This window comes from Puma concolor, chromosome E3, assembly GCF_028749965.1.
Source record: "Puma concolor isolate L17-30 chromosome E3, mPumCon1.1.hap2, whole genome shotgun sequence".
Taxonomy (NCBI): Eukaryota; Metazoa; Chordata; class Mammalia; order Carnivora; family Felidae; genus Puma; species Puma concolor.
The window spans coordinates 6,599,116-6,621,971 of NC_141682.1; the positions used below are offsets into that span (position 1 = coordinate 6,599,116).

General features: G+C 41.7%; 1 protein-coding gene and 1 non-coding gene across 8 annotated transcripts in view; one reads left to right on the forward strand and one right to left on the reverse strand.

Annotated features, from left to right (window-relative positions):
* The window catches only part of SMURF1 (SMAD specific E3 ubiquitin protein ligase 1), a 110,833-nt gene that overhangs the window by 61,505 nt on the left and 26,472 nt on the right, over positions 1-22,856 (reverse strand). For 2 of the 7 annotated variants that reach the window (XM_086691911.1, XM_086691908.1), the window contains exon 1: positions 18,139-18,935. The exons of 2 other annotated variants lie outside the window; for them this stretch is intronic. In XM_086691911.1, the coding sequence (XP_086548037.1) occupies positions 18,139-18,226 (88 nt within the window). In that variant the 5' untranslated portion in view covers positions 18,227-18,935. Of the gene's footprint in view, positions 1-18,138; positions 18,936-22,856 lie in introns of those variants that run through there. 3 more of the 7 variants (XM_086691907.1, XM_086691913.1, XM_086691912.1) reach the window with 3 other exon arrangements.
* LOC112860183 (U6 spliceosomal RNA) lies at positions 8,428-8,534 on the forward strand. The gene has a single exon (XR_003223596.1). It is a non-coding gene; the product is annotated as a U6 spliceosomal RNA (small nuclear RNA).

Below are 22,856 nucleotides of genomic sequence, written 5' to 3' on the forward strand. Positions count from 1 at the left end.
CGGGAGCCTGCACCCGGGCCTCACTCCCCAGAGGGGTGAGGCCACAGCCAGGCCAAGGTCTCACTCAGCTGGGCTGTGGCATTGGTTCCTGTCAACGCTCCCTGTGAGGGCGGCACCACTGGCTCCGAACTCCACTTGTGTTTGCATCGTCAGACACCCACTATCCATGCACCAATTCAAGCATTGCTAGAATTTCCACTTTGCTATTTTTGTATACTTTTAGTATCCATTTTAGCAACCTCTGCCTATGGTCCAGGTAATCAACTGAGGTACCAATTATGCTTTTGCTAGTAATTACTAAGCAGCATACATCTTGAGAGATCTGCCACAACCTTCCTTACTCGTCTTGTAAGACACTTTCTCTTGAGAGCGTGCGTGCGCATGCGCACACTTGCACGCCTAAGCGGGAGGAGGGACCGAGGGAGAGAGAAAAAGAGAATCTTAAGCAGGCTGCGCACCCAGCGCGAGCCCAATGCAGGAATCAATTCCATGACCGTGAGATCCTGACCTGAGCCAAAATCAAGAGTCAGGCGCTTAACTGACTGAACCACCAAGACACTGTTTTTAGTGCATGATTTGCAGGATACAGGATTTTTCATGAACATAAATATTCCATCATAGCACAAAAAGCTCGCTTAAACTTCAGGACCTAAAAAGAAGACATTTTCTTAAAGATCTCAGCTTAGAGAAAGGACTGTCTCTTCATCAGTTTGCCAAAGCTGCCGTGACAAAGTACCAGGTGCTGGGGGCTTCAACAACAGAAAATTTAGCTCACATTTCTGGAGACTGGAAATCCCAGATCAAGGTGCCTGCAGGGTCGCCTCCTTCTGAGGGCCGTGAAGGAGAATCTGTTGGACGCCTCTCTCCTGGCGTCTGGGGGTTTGCTGGCTCTCTCTCGTGTTCCTTGGATGACCCACGCAACTCCTGGTCTCTACCTTCATGCTCACATGGCATTCTCCCTTTGTGCTCGTCGCGTCCAAATATCCCCATTTGATAAGGATACCAGTCATAATTGGATTAGGGGCCTAGCTGACTCCCTTTCACCTTGCATCTGTGATGAACCTATTTCCAAATGGGAAGACACCATTTTTTTTTATGTTTCTTTTTTTTATTTTTGAGAGAGAGAGAGAAAGAGAGAGAGAGAGCGCGCGCACGCGCACAAGCAGGGAAGGGGCAGACAGAGGAAAACACAGAATCTGAAGCAGGCTCCAGGCTCTGAGCTGTCAGCACAAAGCCCGACGCGGGGCTCAAACTCACAAACCGTGAGATCACGACCTGAGCTGAAGTCGGACGCTTACCTGACTGAGCCACCCAGGTGCCCCAAAATTGGAAGCCACCTTTTGAGGTACAGCAGGGACTGAGGACTTTAATATTATGAATTTTGGAGGGTCAAAATGCAACCCATAACAACCGGTATCTAATTCACAAACTGGAAAAATACTAAAAACCACCAGTATTTTTCAGCCCCTGGTAACAGTAGATGAGGTATGTCGATCTGCTGAAAACAGTAAAAGCTGCGAGAATATGACAAGCATGTTCCTAAAAGCACCAAATAGCTAACAAGGTAGGGAGGATGTACTGAACCCTAATTCAAGTCAGTACTTGATCCAGAGAGAACCAAGAAGTCCGGCTGCATCTTGCCCTTCAGTTATTTGCTAAAAGGTTGCCCTTTTAGGACTTGGGGGATGAGGGCTGGAATCTGTTAACTGCCAAGGATGGGGTCCTGGTGAACAGTATCTCAGTTTGGGCCGGCCCTCAAAAGGCAGCAGGCTGGGAGTAACAATTCTGAGCAACCCAGGTTTGTATTAGCTGGATGGCCAAGAAAATCTCAAGCCTTGACTCTGGACTACTAGTGACAACTTTCAAATACAAATATCTAGTGCCCTTGAACTATGGGGTAAACCACTGGCCAAGCTCCAGGTGGTCACTTGTGGGCTACAGACAGGTGAGATACAAATAGCACTGCAAAGGTTATGAACACAGAACTGAGACACTGAAACCACAACCCACAGAAAGCCGTTTGGAACACACACCCTGAATCCAACCAGGTCAACGCCTGCTAAAACAAATACATCAACATTCACCATAGGATTTAAACAAGACGCAGAGCCTCATAGCGTAACATTCAAAATGTTCAGGATGTAATCCAAAATTAGTCAGCACACAAAGAACGAGGAATTGCCACTCACATGGGGGAAAAGATAGACCATGCAAACACTAATGATAAGAAAGCTGGAGTGGCTCCATTAATATTGGACAAAGTGGACTTCAGAACAAGGAAAACCATGGGGATAAAGGACATTCCATAAGGAAAAGATGGTTAATTTGCCAACAAGGCAGAACAGTCCTAAATGTGTATGCATCTGACACCAGAGCTTTAAGACACATCGAGTAAAACCTGACAGAAGTGAAAAGAAAAATAGAAAAATCCAAAATTACAGCTGGAGACTTCAGCACTTCTCCCAGTAATCAACAGAACTGACAGACAGAAGGTCAGCAAGGACACAAGAGGACTGAGCACCCTCCACTAACTGTATCGAGCAGACATTCATCGAGCACTCCACACAACCACAGCAGTGTCACCTTCTTTTCAACACACATGGAACATTCATTAAAAAAATCTTAACAAATGTAAAAGAATTGAAATTGTAGAATTAGGTTCTCTGATCATAACAGAATTAAACTACAAAGCAATACAAAAGGTAACAGGAAAACCTCCAAACACATGAATAGTTAACACCACACTTATAAATAATTCATGGGTGAAAGGGAACATCTTAAGGGAGGGGCTAAAAAAATATTTAGAACGGAAAGAAAAAATTTTAATTAATGCATCAAAATCTGTGGAATCCAGCTGAAGCAGTACTTAAAAGGAAATTTAGAAATTATTTCTCGGGGCGCCTGGGTGGCTCAGTCGGTTGAGCGTCCAACTTTGGCTCAGGTCATGATCTTGCAGTTTGTGAGTTCGAGCCCCGCATCGGGCTCTGTGCCGACAGATCAGAGCCTGGCGCCTGCTTCGGATTCTGTGTCTCCCTCTCTCTGCCTCTTCCCCGTTCATGCTCTGTCTCTCTCTGTCTCTCAAAAATGAATAAACATTAAAAATTTTTTTTAATTATTTCTCTATTTTTCTAATGTAAAGGGCACAGTGGAGTCATAGCTGAAAATTAAAATTTAGTTACTTTCTGGGGCTTGATATCCCATACTGTAAAAGTGGGCAGAGGACCCACCAGTAGGTAATCACATTAAGATTAAGAAATCAGGGGTGCCTGGTGGCTCAATCGGTTAAGTGACCGGCTCTTGATCTCACCTCAGGGAATGATCTCACAGTTTTTGAGTTCTTTGAGTTCGAGCCCTGCATCGGGTTCTGCGATGACAGCATGGAGCCTGCTTGGGGTTCAGTTCTCTCTCCCTCTCTGCCCCTACTCCACTTGTGCTCTCTCTCAAAATAAACAAATAAACTTAAAAAAAAAAACTTAAAAAAATAAAAAAAAAATCAATACCTACTAACTCTAATTTAAACTGCATTTTTACAATTTCTCAAAAGTCATTAAGAAGAACAGTAACAGAATATTGAAAGTATCTTTTGTTGAGTACATCAATGTCCAAAGAGTATCCCAACCAATTTGGCTTAATATTTTCAACACACGCCATTCAAAAGGCTATGCTTCCAATCAAACTAAATAAAATACAGTAAAAGTAATAGAAAAAGATGGCACAGGAATTCTGAAAAAAAAAAATCTCCATTAGCTAGCTTCTTGTGATAAAACATAAAAAAATTCACATCTTTAAATAACCAGAGGTCATGATCATTACCCATAAAATGTTACATACGAAATTTTTATTAGAAAAGTTGCAAATGGGGGCACCTGGGTGGCCCAGTCGGTTAAGTGGTTAAGTGTCCAACTCTTGATTTTGGCTCAGGTCATGATCTCATGGTTTGTGAATTCAAGCCCCACATCAGACTCCGTGCTGACAACATGCAGCCTGTTTGGGATTCTCTCTCTCTCTCTCTCTCTGCCCCTCCCCTGCACGTGTGCAGGAGCTCGCTCTCAAAACAAATAAAACATTAAAAAAATAAAATATAACAGATAATTGCCTTATTTATAGTAAAGAAATGGAGGTTGGGAAAGGGAAACTTATAATATTTTAATTCCAAAAGAATACCTTATGGACATTACAAAAAGCAGTTGCATTAGAAGGACATCTATGAACATGCTAACCAAAGAAAGAGGCAGAGAGATCATAAAACACAGTATGCCAGGTGGTCTTACAATGTAAAGGGAATAATTCTTAGAACTCTGACATTTTATGACTGGGCCTATAACACAGAACACTCCACTTCCTTGTTTTCATCACTAACTGATGCATATTTCTGTCCCATGTCACCACACATCAGCCCCCTATTCACAAATACTCTGCCTGGAGCTATATGGAACAAAGGACAGCAACAGAAAATGACACAGTGCACCTAGGAAGTGCACTGAACAGGGGCGCCTGGGTGGCTCAGTCGGTTAAGCATCTGACTTCAGCTCAGGTCATGATCTCACGGTTCCTGGGTTCGAGCCCGTGTCGGGCTCTGTGCTGACAGCTGGGAGCCTGGAACCTGCTTCGGATTCTGTGTCTCCCTTTCGCTCTCTCTGCCCCTCCCCCGCTGGCACCCTGTCTCTCTCTCCCAAAAATAAACATTAAAAACATTAAAAAAAAAAAGTGTACTGAACACTAATAAGCTTTGTGACTGATTAAAATTAGACAGATTCATGTCTGTACCATATCTGGTCAAGAGAAACTGCAGATAAACTTAACTGCATAATACAGTTTTCCATCCAGCCATGTATTAGGGATTTTCAACCCTTTGAACATCTTCCCTGTCCATTAAGATTATAAGGTCCTTTGAGCAGTTTACTCTACCTCATTCATTTAAAATAACATTTAAGGAGCGCCTGGGTGGCTCAGTTGGTTAAGCATCCGACTTCGGCTCAGGTCACAATCTCACAGTTCATGGGCTAGAACTCTAGGGCTCTATGCTAACAGCTCAGAGCCTAGAGCCTGCTTCAGATTCTGTGTCTCCCTGTCTCTTTGCCCTCCCCCACTCAGGCTCTTTCTCTTTCTCTCTCTCTCTCAAAAATAATTAAATATTACAAAAAATTAAAATAACATTTAAGAATTGCTTTGGCCAAGCCCTGTGCCACTGGAGAAATAGAGGTGATTGAGTCTCCGCCTCTCATCTTTGGCAGCAGCAAAGACATGTATAATGTGAAAAAGGTTGTGCAGACCCTGCTGTAGGAAGATGAAAGAGGGGCCAGCCCCTGCCAAGCAGGAGACACAGAGAGAGGTCATTCTACATGTACGAGGACATGTTGGAGAGGCTGATACATTCAGGGACAAGGGTGTGCTTCTATGGGATGTTGGTTTAGGAGGCAGAGAAAGGGCTGGGCCACACTAGAAAAGGTCTCACCAGCAACTGCTCAAGAATTTGGACTTTACCCTGTGGGCAATGAGGAGCCAAACAGGATCAGACTGGCTTTTTTAGGAAGCTATAAACTCTGGTACTGGAGTAGAAAATGAGAAGGAATGGATGGGAAGAGGCAGGAAGCGGGAAGACTGACCCATCTGGAGGCTGTTTAAATAGTCTAGGGAGATCTTATTTCGATTTCCTCCCCCTGCAGCAACTAGTACACAGTAACCTTATGCATAGTAAAACAAACAAACAAACAAACAAACAAGCAAAAACAATGTTGGACTGAACTAACTCAAGAAGGAAAATACCTAAGTTGCTTACAACGTGCTTTTCTGTTTCCTGAGACAATTCCTTCCTCAAGACGGGGTGGGGGGAGGGGAAGAAGAAGCCACAACATCATATACACTCATAACCAATGCCTTTCACACCATCCTAATATACAGCTAAGATCCTTAAGAATCTGGGTTCTCACAGATTTTCCTTGTCTTCATTTTATCACATTTTCACTCATCTCAAAACATTAGTGGAAAGAGTTTTGAAAAAACCTGCTAAGCAAATACCCTGGCCAGAGCATGCCACATACACATTTCAAATAATGAAACCAAGGAAGGGGGTCAATATATAGGTAGTGCCAGTTTGGGATATGCACTGATTTATCCATCAAGATATAAATCTTCAATGGATACTCCCAATAACTGTTCCAGAAGCTGAATGTAATCAATCGTAAAGATGTGGTAGACGATTTAAAATAAGATAGCATCTACCCAATGCAATCCCTATCAAAATTCCATCTGGTTTTGGTGGGGGTTTTTTTGCATAAATTGACAAGCTGATCCTAAAATTTGCATGGAAATTCAATGGACCCAGAAGCCAAAACAATCTTGAAGAAAAAAAAAAAAAAGAACAAAACTTGGAGATTCACACTTACCAATTTCAAAACTCACAACCAAGCTATGATAACCAAGCTGATGTGGGACTGATGTAAGGCTGAACATACATAGGTCAATGGAAGAGAACTGAAGTCCACAAATAAATCCTTACATTTATGTCACCTGGTTGTGGACAAGAGTGCCAACATAAGTTAACGAGAGAACAGTCTTTTCGACAGATGGTGCTGAGACAACTGGATATCCACATGCAAAAGAATGAAGCTGGAGACTTACCTCACACTGTACATAATAATTAATTCAAAGTAGATAATCCAAAGTTAATGTAAGAGTTAAAATTATAAAACTCTCTTGGGGTGCCTGGGTGGCTTAGTAGGTTGAGCATCAGACTCTTGATTTTGGCTCAGGTCATGATCTCATGGTTCACGGGGTAGAGCCCTGTGTTGGGTGGGCTCTGTGCTGACAGCTCAGAGCCTACTGGGGATTCTCCCTCTTCCTTGCTCTCTGCCCCTCCCCCACTTGGCACATGCTCGCGCACTCTCTCTCACAATAAACATGAAAAAAACTCTATAAAACTCTTACAAAAAGAGAATAGGACTGAATCTTTACAATCTTGGGTTTGGCAATGGTTGCTTATTAGATATGATGCCAAAAGTGTAAGTGACAAAAGAAGTAATACATGAATTGTACTTGATCAAAATTAAAAAGTTTTGCCTTTCAGAAGACACTATCAAGTAAAAAGACAATCCACAGAATACTTCAAAACTATTGGAAAATGTCTGATAAGGGACTTGTATATGGAATATATTTAAAAAGCCTCTCTTATCTATGTAGATATAAATAGATGTTAAGAGGGATGCTTGGGGAGCTCAGTTAAGCATCCAACTCTTGATTTCGGCTCAAATCATGATCTCACGGCTTTGTGAGTTTGAGCCCTACATCAGGCTCTGTGCTGGCAGAGTGGAGCCTGCTTGGGATTCTCTCTCTCTCTCTCTCTCTCTCTCTCTCTCTCTCTCTCTCTCTCTCTCTCCCCCTTCCCCACTCATGCTGTCTCTCTCAAAATAAATAAACTAAAAAAAATAAAAATAAAAAATAGATGTAAAGATATCTATTTACAGATAAAGGGGATTAAGAGGTATGAACTTCCAGCTATAAATAAGTCACAGAGATGAAAAGTACAGGAGAGAATATAGTCAATAATATTGTAATAATGCTGTTTGGTGACAGATGGGGACTTTACTTATTGTGGTGAGCACTGAGTAACATACAGAATTATTGACTCAATATGCTGTACACTGAAAGCTAATATAACATTGATTACTTCAATAAAAATGTTTTTAAAACTCCTAAAAATCAGTAATAAAAAGACAACCAATTTCAAAATGGGGAAAGGATTTGAAGACTTTTCTCAAAAGAAAACATACAAATGGTCAGTAAGTACATGAAAAGATGCTCAACATCAGTAGCCATTAGAGAAATATAGATCAAAACCACAGACACTAACTACTTCACACCCATTAGGATAACTAAAATAAAAATGACAATACCAAGTACTGGCGAAAATGTGGAAAAATCAGAACACTTAAGCTTTACTGGTGGGACCGTAAAACGTTTCAGCCACTTGGGAAAATAGTTTGGCAGTTCATCAAAATGCTGAACACAGAGTAGCATATGACCCAGCAATTTCCCCACTTAGGTATATTCCCAAGAGACCTGAAAACATGTAGCTCTACATAAAAATGTGTGCATGAATTTTTATCACCAGCATTACTTACAATAGCCCAAAAGTGAAACAAATCAAATGCCCATCAAGTGATGAATGAACTAAGAAAATACGGCATACCCACACAGTGGAATATTACTCTGTTATTCAACAATAAAAAGGAATGGGTGATCTTGAAAACTTCCCTAAAGTGAAAGAAAAAAATGACATATTGTATGACTCCATCGTTATGAAACGTCCAAAATAGACAATGCCCGTACAGACAGAAAGCGGATTAGTGATTACAGGGGCTGGGGAGAGGGGATATGGGGAGTGACTGCCGGTGGGTACAGAGTTCTTTTTAGGCCATGAAAATGCTCGTGCTCACTTCCGCAGCACATATACTAAAACTGGAATGATACACAGAAGATTAGCATGGCCCCTGCACAAGGATGACACACACACCTGTGAAGGTTTCTACATTGTTTTCTTGCCATTTGCAATGACATGGATGGAACTAGAGAGTATAATGCCAAGTAAGTGAAATAAGTCAGTCAGAGAGAGACAAATACCATAGGATTTCACTCATACGTGGAATTTAAGAAACAAAACAAACGAGCAAAGGGGGGAGAAAAGAGAGAGACAAACCAAGAAAGACCCTTAACTATTTATTGAGTACTGATGGCTACCAGAGGGGAGGCGGGTGGGGGGACGAGTGAAATAGGGGATCAGGATTAAGGAGTGAGCACCAGGTGATTAAAATTAAAACTTAAAGGTTGGGGGGGCCCTGGGTGGCTCAGTCGATTGAGTGTCTAACTCTTGATTTTGGCCCAGGTCATGACCCCAGTATCATGGGATCGAGCCCACAATCAGGATCGTGTTGAACAAGGAGACTGCTTAAGATTCTTTCTCTCCCTCTACCCTCTCCCCTACTTGCAAACTCTCTCCTTCCGTCTGTAAAGAGAAAGAAAGAAAGAAAGAAAGAAAGAAAGAAAGAAAGAAAGAAAGAAAGAAAGAAAGAAAGAAAGAAAGGAGGGAGGGAGGGAGGGAGGAAGGAAGGAAAGAAGGAAAGAAATCTTCAAAAAATTGGTCTAAAACAAGACATGGTGATGGTTACGCACCACTGTGAATATAATAAAAGCCCCTGAATTGTATACTTTTTTTTTAATTTTTTTTTTTCAACGTTTATTTTTATTTTTGGGATAGAGAGAGACAGAGCATGAACGGGGGAGGGTCAGAGACAGAGGGAGACACAGAATCGGAAACAGGCTCCAGGCTCTGAGCCATCAGCCCAGAGCCTGACGCGGGGCTCGAACTCACGGACCGCGAGATCGTGACCTGGCTGAAGTCGGACGCTTAACCGACTGCGCCACCCAGGCGCCCCTGAATTGTATACTTTTAAAGGCACATGAATTATATCTCAATAAAGCTGTTACACATGTATATATTTTTAAGACAGTACCCACCTGTGGTTTATCAACTAGATCGGCATCTGCACCAATGGCTTATTTTTTGTTCTATTACCAATAAGCTTAAAAATTATTTAGAAAAATACTAAACCAGAAAATCATCACAAAGGTGGGATGGACAGCATAGAGATAGGACTCTCTGAAGATTTTTAACCTTAAATACCACCAGCATGTTATTCTCTTTCTAAACATATGCAATTAAGATCTATCTTAAAATTGTCGGGTTAATCTCTTCAGCGTGAACAGTCTGTTTTTACGAAGTCCAGAGCTATTCAGGCATGTGGGTTAACTAACACCAAAGGGGGAAAAGTACATGGTGAAGACGTGGGCTGTAACAACTGAACCAGAATGGTTTCTGAGGGACTGAAACAAACGATGCTTGAAACTAAACGAGTCTCTGCCTTGTATTTTTAACAATCAGTCCTGGGTCATTATTAACAACTAAGTTTATAAATACTTGTGAAAATTAATGAAGGGAAATCCCACGAAAGTGGATTCAGGATGCCAGAAGAGGAGGCTAGAGGGACACCACTCAATGTCAATTACAGACCGTTAACAGAAGAATCCTTGACAGGAAAGAATCGTGGATTCCAGGCCCCGATACTGAAATGTGCATTGCATCTCCTACAAGAAATGGACCATCCCAGCAACTCGGCCCATGAGAAATCGTCACCCTGAACTCCTGCCTTTCTCCACTGGACTTCCTCTCAACTTCCTCCTTCTTCTCCATAAAATAACCTTCTTGTCCTTTGTTGGACTGGCCTATGGCTTTATTGTAGCTTGTTTGTCCTGAAATGCAATTCTCTGTTATTACCAAATAAACCTATTTTTGCTGGTAAAACAACTGTTTTATTTTTAAGGTTAACGTACTCAAACGTTCACTTAAAATACACCGAGGTTAACAAGCCAGATAGCAGGAAATCTGTGAATTTGGTGCCGGAAAGATGTTGCACTTCATCTAGTAAGAAAGAGAGCAACCAGCACCTCAATTTAAAAATGCAGTGACAGGGCACCTGGGTGGTTCAGTCAGTTAAGCCTCGGACTCTTGATTTGGGCTCAGGTCATGATCTCACGGATCATGAGTTCGAGCCCCAAGTCGGGCTTTGTGCTGACAGCGCAGAGCCTGGTTGGGATTCTCCCTCTCTCTGCCCCTCCTCTGCTCACGCTCTCTTGGACTCCCTCAAAATAAAAAAGAAAAATTAAATAAAACTAAATAAATAAAAATACAGTTCCAAATTCTGAGCCAAACATTATAGAAATATATATATATATAATATATATAATATATATATATTATATATATATATATCTCCAGCCTTCTTGGGGAATGCATGAAAAGAAGCACATTTATCTGAATAAGTTTTAGATCTTTGTTAGAAGACAATCATTAGCTCCCACTAATAGTTTATAAGTTAATACGGGACACATTCTATCAATGATCAAACAGACCAAACTCAAAGATTAGACAAGGAAGACTGCACGATGTGGACTGAAGGAGAGAGGAAATGTAGATAGACTCTGTGAAGCAACAAGAATATTCAGAATCAAAGACAGACACAAGATAATACTCATCAAATTTCAAATCCAAATCCAAGAAACTATGGCTAGAGATAAATCTGGCAGGCCAAAGAAATCTTTACTTAGTAAAGTGATTTTAAGTTTATTTATTTATCTTGAGAGCAGAAAGTTCAAGCAGAGGAGAGGCTGAGAGAGAGAGAGAGAGAGAGAGAGAGAGAGAGAGAGAGAGAGAGAATATGAATCCCAAGCTGGCTCCACACTGCCAACACAGAGCCAGATGCGGGGCTTGAACTCACAAATTATGAGATCATGACCCGAGCTGAAGTCGGACGCTTAATGAACTGAGCCACCCAGGCACCCCAGTAAAGTGATTTTGAGACTAAAAAAAATAATTATGGGGCACCTGGGTGGCTCAGTTGGTTAAGCGTCCAACTTCAGCTTGGGTCATGATCTCACGGTTTGTGAGTTTGAGCCCTGAGTTCGGCTCTGTGCTGACAGCTCAGAGCTTGGAGCCTGCTTCAGATTCTGTGTCTCCCTCTCTCTCTGCCCCTCCCCGGCTCACACTCTGTCTCTCTCTCTCTCAAAATTAAACATTAAAAAAAAAATTTTTTTAAGCAATTAGATGAAGAGGTAACCAAATTTTAACTGCACTCTAATTTTTCTGCCATTTATTTTCATGTTAGAACTCAGTTCAATCTTCTGAAAAGTTACCAATGAACCTGATTCTTGACGAGCAATGCTACTATTACGTCCTAAAGAAATTGGGGGCGGGGGAAGGGGCAGTCATGGTAAGAATGTTCCAGCAATGTTAACGTGCCATTTCCACTAACTTAAATAGTGGGATACTATGTTCCTGGCTCATACTTGTGTAGAGGTTTAAACATGCAAATAAATACACTACAGGAGGGGTGCCAAGGTGGCTCAGTGGGCTGGGCATCTGACTTTGGCTCAGGTCATGATCTCGAGGTTTGTGACTTGAGCCCCACAGCAGGCTCTGTGCTGACAGCTCAGAGCCTGGATCCTGCTTCAGATTCTGTGTCTCCCTCTCTATCTGCCTCTCCCCCACTCACACTCTGTCTCTCTCTCAAAAATAAATAATATTTAATATTTAAAAAAATTTTTAAATACACTACAGGAGACATGCACAATTAAATTTCAAGCTGAAACGCAATAGATATATTTATTGTATGACGTGCAATCAATTTTTGCATTAGAAGTGTGAACTCCACATCTGAAGATCCAAACATTTTAATTTTACATCAAAGGAGGAAAATAATATATACAAAAATATACAGTAACTTCGTTTTTCTTAGTTTGCATTCCCATGTCTAGACAAGCTTAAAAGACTATTTTAGTAGGATACTGGAGAGGGTGGGGAAATAAAAATACATATATTATGGTGTGGATTTGAAATAAAAAAGATAAGGAACCATAAGTTGGCTCCTTTTATAGGAGCATACTAGGATTATGAATTTTGATCCCATTTAAATCTATACTCTGCACAAAATACAGGCAAAATATGATTTTCTATAAACAGAAACTTGAAATTTTTATATCTTATTCTAAAATGTCACTAACATTTTAATGGAGTCATCTCAATATTTTTCTGTTCTTTAGGGGCACCTTGGTGACTCAGTCTGTTCAGCGTCCGACTTCAGCTCAGGTCATGATCTCACAGTTGGTGGGTTCGAGCCCCATGTCAGGCTCTGTGCTGACAGCTCAGGGCCTGGAGCCTGCTTCGGATTCTGTGTCTCCCTCTCTCTCTGGCCTTCCCCCACTCATACTGTCTCTCTCTGTCTCTCAAAAGAATGAATAAATGTTAAAAAAAAAAAAATAAAAATAAAAATAAATAATATTTTTCTGTTATTTGTACATAGTACTAACATCCCATACATTTGTCTCTTAGGAGTTCTGAAAGAGAATTTATCTACTGTAGCCAAATCAATATTATAACAAAGGCATGCTGTATGGCGGTGGTGGGGGGTGGGGTGGGGATAAATTTCTGGATTCAGTGATTAAAGAAAACAAGGACTAGGGAGTAAACGGTCTGGTAGAAATTCACTGAGAGCAGAGACTATGTGCTGGTCTGATGTGCAGGTGCGATACTTACAAACAAAAGTGGGCAGGGGGCAGTGATGGAAAAATTAAAACTACAGATGGCAGCTATCTTCTAGCAGAATCTACACAAACCTGGAAGTTCTCACAGCAGAGTCACAGCATTCTGCAAAATTAAGTAAACACTGAGAAGTGTATTTGTATTATCTGGAGTTACCAAAGGAACTAAAGATGGAAACTCAGGGGCGTGGACAAAGGAAGGAAAAGGTATTGTCAATTTTTCAACCTAATCTCTTCGGTACTACTTTACCATTTTATTTATTACCAAATGCAGGTATTCAATTTTTAAGACCAAAAATTTTAATTAAGGATGAAAGAAAATGACATTGTTCGATCTCCTTATACACACAGTAGATCTGTTTCTAATCTGAAAAACATTCGAAAACAGTGTTCATACAATCCCATGACAATAGAATATAATAACAATGATAGTAAGAAATGTTGATACAGGCACAGAACAAAAGCTGTAGGCTCATTTTTTTTTTACTTAAAAAAAATTTTTTTTAACATTTATTTATTGCTGAGAAACAGAGAGACAGAACACAAGCAGGGGAGGGGCAGAGAGAGAGGGAGACACAGAACCTGAAGCATTCTCCAGCTCTGAGCTGTCAGCACAGAGCCTGATGCAGGGCTTGAACCCACAAACCGTGAGATCATGACTTGAACTGAAGTCGTATGCTTAACGGACTGAGCCACCCTGGGCGCCCCTGTAGGCTCACATTTCAACCTCCTATACCAAATTATCTTATGGGTTAATGGGGCGGGAGCAGGGGGTAGGGGAACAGCAAGTAACTTTCACTTTCTATACCAAGTAATACTGTAACTTTAAAATTGAAAATACCCTGGGGTGCCTGGGTGGCTCAGTTGGTTAAGCATCCGACTTCAACTCGGGACATGATCTCATAGTTCATGAGTTTGAGCCCTGTGTCGGGCTCCGTGCTGACAGCTCAGAGCCTGGAGCGTGTTTCGGATTCTGTGTCTCCCTCTCTCTCTGCCCCTTCCCTTCTCATGCTCTGTCTCTCTCTCTTTAAAATAAACATTAAAAAAATAAAAATATTCTATAAAATTGAATATATATTACTTTTGTCAGGGATCCTAAAGATAAAGAATATAAACTAAAACACGTACGCCTAGAAAAGTAACTGAGAAACAAAATCAGAGTAAAAGATTAATATCAGTATTTCTGAGAGAAAGAAAGAATGGGCAGGTTATTTTTTCCCTTCATGTTTTTCTGGGTTTTGCCCCAAATATCATACAAACCACCTATATTCCTTTATAATGGAGAACTTGTATTTTTTACAAACGATTTTTAAGAATATCCTCAGATGAGAATCTTCTAGTATAGGCATGTTGACCCACCACTTCCTTAAAAGTATCCAGCTTTATGGAATATCAACATATAAATATTTCATCAATTCTAAGGCCTACATATTAACATCTCTGAAATCAAGATGCATCTTACAATCAGCCAGTGACAGTTGGGATACAGTTGTCATTGCCTGGATGCGTGTGGCGATCAAAAGTACCAGCACTAGGGGCGCCTGGGTGGCTCAGTGGGTTGAACGTCCCACTCTTTTTTTTTTTTTAATTTTTTAAAATGTTTATCTATTTTTGAAGAAAAGAGAGACAGGATGTGAGTGGGGGAGGAGCAGAGAGCAAGGGAGACACAGAACCCAAACCAGGCTCCAGGCTCTGAACTGTCAGCACAGAGCCCGATGCAGGGCTCGAACCCACAAACTGTGAGATCATGACCTGAGCTGAAGTCAGATGCTTAACTGACTGAGCCTCCCAGGGGCCCCAAGCATCCCACTCTTGATTTCAGCTCAGGCCATGATCTCCTGGTTCGTGGAATCAAGCCCAGTGATGGGCTCCTTGCTGGGTGTGGAGCCGGCTTGGGGTTCTCTCTCTCCCTCTCTCTCTGCCCCTCCCTCGCTCATACATGTGCTAAATAAATATTTTAAAAAATTAAAACATTAAAAAAAAAAGCACCAGTAGTAAAACTTAGACAACAAGGTAAACACAGAACTATCATATGACCCAGCAATTACACTCCTGGGTATATACCCAAAGGAATTGTTAGCGGGGGCTCAAATACATACTTGTACACCCATGTTCACTGGAGCATTATTCACAATAGCCAGAAGGTGGAAAGAGCCCAGGTATCTATCAACTGATTAACGGATTAACGAATTACAGCATACCCGTGCAATGAAGTGGTATTCAGTCATACCATGGAAGGAAACTCTGACACACAGACATGAATGAACCTTGAACATTATGCTAAGTTGAAAGAAGCCAGACACAAAAAGACAAAATACTATATGATTCCACTATTTTTTTAAGTCCATTTATTTTGAGAGCGCATGAGTGCACATATGCACGAGCAGGGAAGGGACAGAGAGGGAGGGAGAGAGAATTGCAGGCAGGATCTGCACCGTCAGCACGGAGCCCAATGTGGGGCTCAATCCCAAGAACTACGAAATCACGACCCGAGCCGAAACCAAGAGACAGACGCTTAACCGACTGAGCCGCGCAGGTGCCCCTGTATGATCCCACTTTTACGAAATATCTACAGCAGGCAAATGCATTGAGGAAGTAAATGAGAGGTTACCACGAAGCTGAGAAAAGTGGAGATGAGCAGTTATGACTTCATGGTCACAGAGCTTCTGTTTGGGATGATTAAAAAAAAAGTTTGTAAATACACAGTGGTGACATTATGAATGTAGTTAATGCCACTGAATTGTATACTTAAAAATGGTTAAAAAAGGGGCGCCTGGGTGGCGCAGTCGGTTAAGCGTCCGACTTCAGCCAGGTCACGATCTCGCGGTCCGTGGGTTCGAGCCCCGCGTCTGGCTCTGGGCTGATGGCTCGGAGCCTGGAGCCTGTTTCCGATTCTGTGTCTCCCTCTCTCTCTGCCCCTCCCCCGTTCATGCTGTGTCTCTCTCTGTCCCAAAAATAAATAAATGTTGAAAAAAAAATTAAAAAAAAAATGGTTAAAATGGTAAATTGTTAGATATTTTTACCACAATTTGTAAAAATTACTAATGTAACACACCAAAACCCACTGGATGGGTAAACTGTATGAAATGTGAGTTGTATCTCAATAAAGTGGTTTTTAAAACTTGGGGAGCTAAGAACAGCCCATCCTTCTGAAAAAGTGTCAGTGTCAACACTATGGCACAGCACGTGGAAATATACAAATATCGGTGATTCTGTGCCAAACGGTTGAGGAGAGATGGACACTGAATATGAAGATACCTTAGGAATCCTTTCATCTCTCCTGCTTTTTCTCTTTAATTATAACGCACAAGAACACTACACGATAAAAATCTATATTTCAATGAGCTACCTGTTCGAGACTGTAAAATAAAAATGTCAGATCATAAGAAAGCCACGTCACTGTTTGACTCTCAGCATTTTGCTCATCGAGGGGCACCTGTAACGGCGCGTCTCGCAATCAGTGTGCACACGCCACTCACAGCGCCATGTACATATGGGCCCGCGTGCACACACACATGGGCCCTTTCCCTAAGCAACCTGTGAAATCAAACATACATTTGCATTCCCAAACAGTAATTTCTGAAAATAAAAAAGCACCAGGAAGACTATGTGAAATGAATACCATTTGGCCAAATTCCGTGTTGGCTGTTGCAAGCACTCAAAGAAGGCACTGGCTTCACATGGAGGTATGACACAGCAGAAATCTAATACAGATATAATGTCTATTACTCATTTGGAGCCATGACTCAGAGTATTTTAAAAATACATATGGAAACCAGAGTCTTTTCATAACTAGACTACAAACGAGAAACTCGTGCCAAGACGTGACAAACACAAATCTTAAAAAGCTTCACAGATTTGAATCTCCCATTTAAAACACAAACTATTTTATCAATGCTTTGATGTAATCCTGAAATTGCAGGAGCCACAGAGTTTAAAAGCCCAGGAACATTTTTCTGGTTTTGATGATGCTAATCACCTGTCCAATTAATGGTCAATGATCACTGCAGGACATTTACAAGTTCAGGGAAACCCACTATTGATGGAGGTGATAATCAGGGTCTCTTGTTGCATAGAAAAAGCAATTTGCAGTGGATACACCTGGACGCAACTTTTCAGCTGGAAGAAAAGTACTGCAAAACTTTCCATTTTTACAATAACTTAATCATTTGGGTCACTATAGAAGTGACGGATGCTCATCAGAAATCAGAGTAAACAATAAAAGCGCACCATAATCTCACCACCTAGCTCTAACTTCAATTCCTGTTGTCACGTGGAGCCTTTCCGTGTAGGTCGGAGAGTGAGCGATGAAGTGCCCAAGGGCCCAGCTGTGGGCCGGACTTACAGATTCAAGTCCGACCTCTTCTACTCACTGGCCGAGTGACCATGGGCCAACTAGGCAACAGTTCTGTGCCTGTCTGTCAAGTAAGAATAACAGAAGCTCCTTCATCAAGTTTTTAAATATAACGATCCCACACATACAGTTTTGCTACCTGCTTTTTCGCTTAATAAAAAAAAGCGTGAACCAGTTTCCATGTCATTAAATACCCTTTATGTTTAAGGGCCACAATGCATTCCATTACACAGTTGTTCCACAATGTACTCTGACCCTCAGAGCCAGGCATTTAACCATTCCCAGTATGTCTGCTATTCCAACAGGCCTTTACACGAGACCAGGAACGGCTGGGAGGTAGACGTCCTAAATCTCAGGGACAGAGACCCTATGCACACACAGACCAGGCCATTAGCCTAGGAGATGGCCTTTGTGCCTCCCGGCCACCTGAGTCACCTTAGGCTTCTCACCTTTGGTGCCCAGCCTCCTGGCCATTCGTGAGTCCCCAACAGTCTTGCAATAAATTCTCTTATGCTTAAATTAGCCAAAGTCCGTTTCTGTTACTTGTCACCAAAGCACTTTCCTGATACACACGATAACATTCTCTCCCATAATATTCCATTACACACACGCAAATAATGACGCCACCAACCAACCTCTCCAAGTCAGCTGTGTCCCAGAAAGGAGTAGGTAAAACCAGACAGCTCTAGTGCAAAGCACCGAAGTTCTCTGAAAGATAGACATTTTTATCCCAGTGAAAATTCTGCTCTGAGAGTCTTCATGCACTTATAGGCCTGGGATGCTACAATTAATTACACAGAGTATATAATCTATAAAAAGACCAATCCAATCTTTCTCAGAGGAAAAAAAAATCAAATTGCAAATAACTATTACTACTAATAACTAGTAATATTTATATACTGTTGTAAATACCTTACCTGCTAGTCATTTAATCGTGGCAATAAATTTGTAAGCACTATTGTTATCCCCATGTTATACACAAGGAAAGTGAGGCATCAGAGAGACTGAGTAACTTGCCCGAGGTCACACAGCTATTCAGGATTTGAACCCAGGCAATCCAGCTTCAAAACCTATGTTTTCAACCACCATATATACTGCTTCTTGATTTTTGTCTCATAACGACAGATTTTTAAATTATGATCACATATTACATCTTCATTATTATGTGTCAGAGTTGGGTGTAAATGGCAAAGGGAGATTTCCCACATAGATGAACTCCAGTAAGTACTTCATCTTCTACCGTGGCTTCTCCTGCTAAGACTATGTATGATCCCAGTACCTAAAACAATCTATGGGGCGTCTGGGTGGCTCAGTCGGTTAAGCATCCGACTTCAGCTCAGGTCATGATCTCATGGTTCGTGGGTTCAAGCCCTGCATCAGGCTCTGTGCTGACAGCTCGGAGCCTGAAGCCTGCTTCAGATTCTGTGTCTCCCTCTCTCTCCGCCCCTCCCCCAATCGCATTCTGTCTCCCTCTCTCTCAAAAATAAATAAAAAAAACATTAAAAAAATAAAAATAAACAAAACAACCTATCATTCCCCTTCCTCCCCGAACAAATGCCAAGTGCTGTTCCGTTTCTAAGCCTTCCCTCAAGCGGTTTCCATTATTTAAAACACCCTCCGAACCCAACACCCACCTGCCTATTCCTGCCTATTCCCATCCAGGAACGAAATGGCAATCTCAAATGCCACAATCCCCACACACCTCCCTCAAGCCTATCCAGAAGGAATGAATCCGCCTGCCCCCATAGTCCTGTGATTCTGTTTACCTCCAGTAGAGCATGCATTACAATCTGCTAGTTTTTTCTCCCCATCCATCCCTTCCCAATGTAAGGTTCTAGAAAGCAGAGACTACATCTGATAAATTCTCTTCTTTTACTTGGTACCCTCCACCGTACAGAAAAAAGTTATCACAAGAAGTAGTTGCTCCATTAATGATGACTGAGCTTAAGGGAAGCAGGCTGTGGAAATCTATCAAGAGAGACTATCCCAAAGAAGCAAAAAGGAAAATATCAAAGAACTAGAAAACTTTAGCTTATCATTAAGCTACTCTAAATCCCTGTAAATAGAAATCTCAACACCTATCATTAAGAGACACTATCATTTGTGGAATTTTAACATGTATCTCAATAGGTCCTTTTATGGTCTGAATGTGCACACTGTGGGAAACGAACAAGGAAATTTTTTGGAAAACTATTTAAAACATTTGGTAAATACTGGGAACACAAGGTCATATGAACCACAAAGAAAAAGTCAAAACTCTGGCCACCACCATAGTAAGCAGTGAGGGTTATAACTGCAGGCAAACCAGACAGGTGGTCTGCTCTCACTTTAAGAAACCCATTGCCGGGGTGCCAGGGTAGCTCAGTCGGTTGAGCATCCGACTCTTTTTTTTTTTTTTTAATTTTTTTTTTTCAACGTTTATTTATTTTTGGGACAGAGAGAGACACAGCATGAACGGGGGAGGGGCAGAGAGAGAGGGAGACACAGAATCGGAAACAGGCTCCAGGCTCCGAGCCATCAGCCCAGAGCCCGACGCGGGGCTCGAACTCACGGACCGCGAGATCGTGACCTGGCTGAAGTCGGACGCTTAACCGACTGCGCCACCCAGGCGCCCCGAGCATACGACTCTTGATTGTGGCTCAGGTCATGGGATCGAGCCCCACATCGGGCTCTGCGCTGACAGCATGGACTGCTTGGGCCTCTCTCTCTCCCTCTTTCACTCTGTCCCACTCTCTCTCTGCCCCTACCCAGCTCATGCTCTCTTTCTCAAAATAGAATCCCATTGCCTTCTGTATCTCTTCTCTTCCTTCTTTGGTTTTCCTCAAGTCATTTATGGATGAAATCAAAGCTAAGAAGCTCGTTGCATTTTCTGAATTACTGCTCATTCCTACAGTGAAGATGAAATATTCCCTTTGAGTTTTTCCCATATTGGAAAAGTAAATGTGGAAAATGGCAGGAAGAAATCCAAATAATTGTAATTATTAACCAAATGGAACTAACGTACTATTACCGTTGATTCTATGACAAGTTTTGGGGAAAAGAAGATTCCTGCATCAACAAAGACAACTCCCTGCCCACACCACCTGTGGATCAAACACAGAAGGAGCCCTCCTGTGCCATCTGTAGGAAGGGGTAGAAATGAAATCCACTCTTACCACCTGACACATGAAGTCCTCTGCCACCATGAGGAACCCTCGCCAGAAGGAGCATCTGAAAGAATGCATTCTTTTCAGAAAACTAAAGCCTCGCTTTTATTATTTTTTGTAAAGATTTTCCTCTTAAGCAAACTCTACACCCAAAGTGGGGCTCAAACTTACAACCCCAAGATCAAGAGTTGCAATAAACTTTTAAGTTTACTGCTCTACTGACTGAGCCAGCCAGGCACCCATCACCTCTCACCCCCAAAATAAAACCCACCTTGAGGTCTTTCTGATTGGACTTGGTTGATTCCTTCTGATTCACACTTACTAGGAGTTCCTGGAAATCCCTTGCGTATAAGACAACTAAAAACAGGAAAACAACTATCTTCAAACTCAGAGAAAGTTGCATACACATGACCTCCAACAGTTTCCACCGGAGATGATCTTTCTGTTCGATTTGCAAGACTGCCTGTGCCAAATAGCATACAGTTATAGGAAGCAAGCAATATTAAGCTGGTCCCAGCCTTTCCAAAGCCAATTCCAAAGTGGCACCAAATGGTATTCCCAGAGAAAAGAGGTTACCCTTAATGAAATCGCACTTGTTCTTTTGAGTATTAGTAACAACACCGAGGTAGTGAGACACATGACTGTCCACCTCAACAGCAAATTTATTTGCACTTATCTACACCTGGCCCAGAAAATATGTGACAAATATCCCGAAAGAGTGAAAAAGGAGGAAAACTGAGGTTGTCACTCTAATTTGCCTGAGAACACTTTCAAAATTGTTCTTAAAAAAAAAAAAAAAAAAGGATTCATGATAGACATGTCTAAACTCACTTAAAAAGTTTTAAGAAAATCCCATGAAAATGTGTGAAAGGCACTAACAACAGAGCTACTCAAACCACAGTGAAAGTCAAACCCTGCTCACAACCTAAAGAACACTCGGCCATTGTTGCTGTGTGGAGTCTCAACAGCTGGTCCATACCAGGCATTCCCTGTTACACCCTTGCACTCAAGACTTTCAATTTGTTTTTTAATATAACTTATTGTCAAATTGGCTTACATACAACACCCAGCGCTCATCCCAACAAGGACTTTCAATCTTTAAAAGATTAATAGGATCTCTCATCTTGAAAAGAAGCATTCTTTTAATAAAGAATAACAACACCAGGATGCTTGGGTGGCTCCGTTGGTTAAGCATCCACCTCCTGATTTCGGCTCAGGTCATGAACTCACAGTTGGTGAATTCGAGCCCCGTATCGGGCTCTGCACTGACAGCACGGAGCCTACTTGGGATTCTCTGTCTCCCTCTTTTTCTGTCCCTCCTCCCCACCTCAATAAATAAATAAATGAACATTAAAAAGGGGGAGGGTTCTTGGGTGGGTCAGTGGGTTAATCTTGATCTCAGTTCAGGTTCATGATCTCTTGATCTCGGTTCAGGTTCATGATCTCATGGTTCGTGAGTTCTAGCCCCACGTCGGGCTCTGAGCCTGATTGGGATTTTCTCTCTCCCTCTTTTTAGAGATGTGCACGTGCCTGGAGGTATGTGTGCACATCCTGTGAAAGCACATATGTTAAATAAAGATCCTTATATGTTATGTCTATGCAACTACATATGCAGTCACAGGCCCCTCTTGTTAACCTCAACCCCAGACTTTACTCTCTCTCTGTATGACTTCCCCACATGGTGACCAATGAATGACACAGCTAACATCTCAGAGGTTAAGTTTTCAAATTTCCTAGAACTATACCAGATAAGATGGCTTAAACATCAGTCAGATGGGTAAGTTTCATATCCAGTGACCGTATCAACCAAACTAGGGCACGTTTTAGAAAAAGAAAGGGTACTATTATTGATTATGCCAGGACAGCAGGTTTAAAACAGAATTGTTCCAGACAGAAACAAAAAATACAGTTACCCTAGAATATGCCCACCCAGATGAAATTTTTTTCCACTTCCAAGAGACATTTCTACTGTTCTAGAGATGCCAAAACATGCAATAAATCACCTTCTCTTAGGCATGCTATTTGATAATGGCAGATAAATTGGAACCTGGGGGAAAAGGAAGGCAAGATACGACTAAGTCTTGAAATAGGTTGTCCAATAGACTAATGCAGAAACTGATAGCATTCCTGCTCATCCAAGATTTGAAAAGGACACAGAAGCATTGTCCATTAGATGCACATCACTTTCCAGAGTCATTTTTTCAATT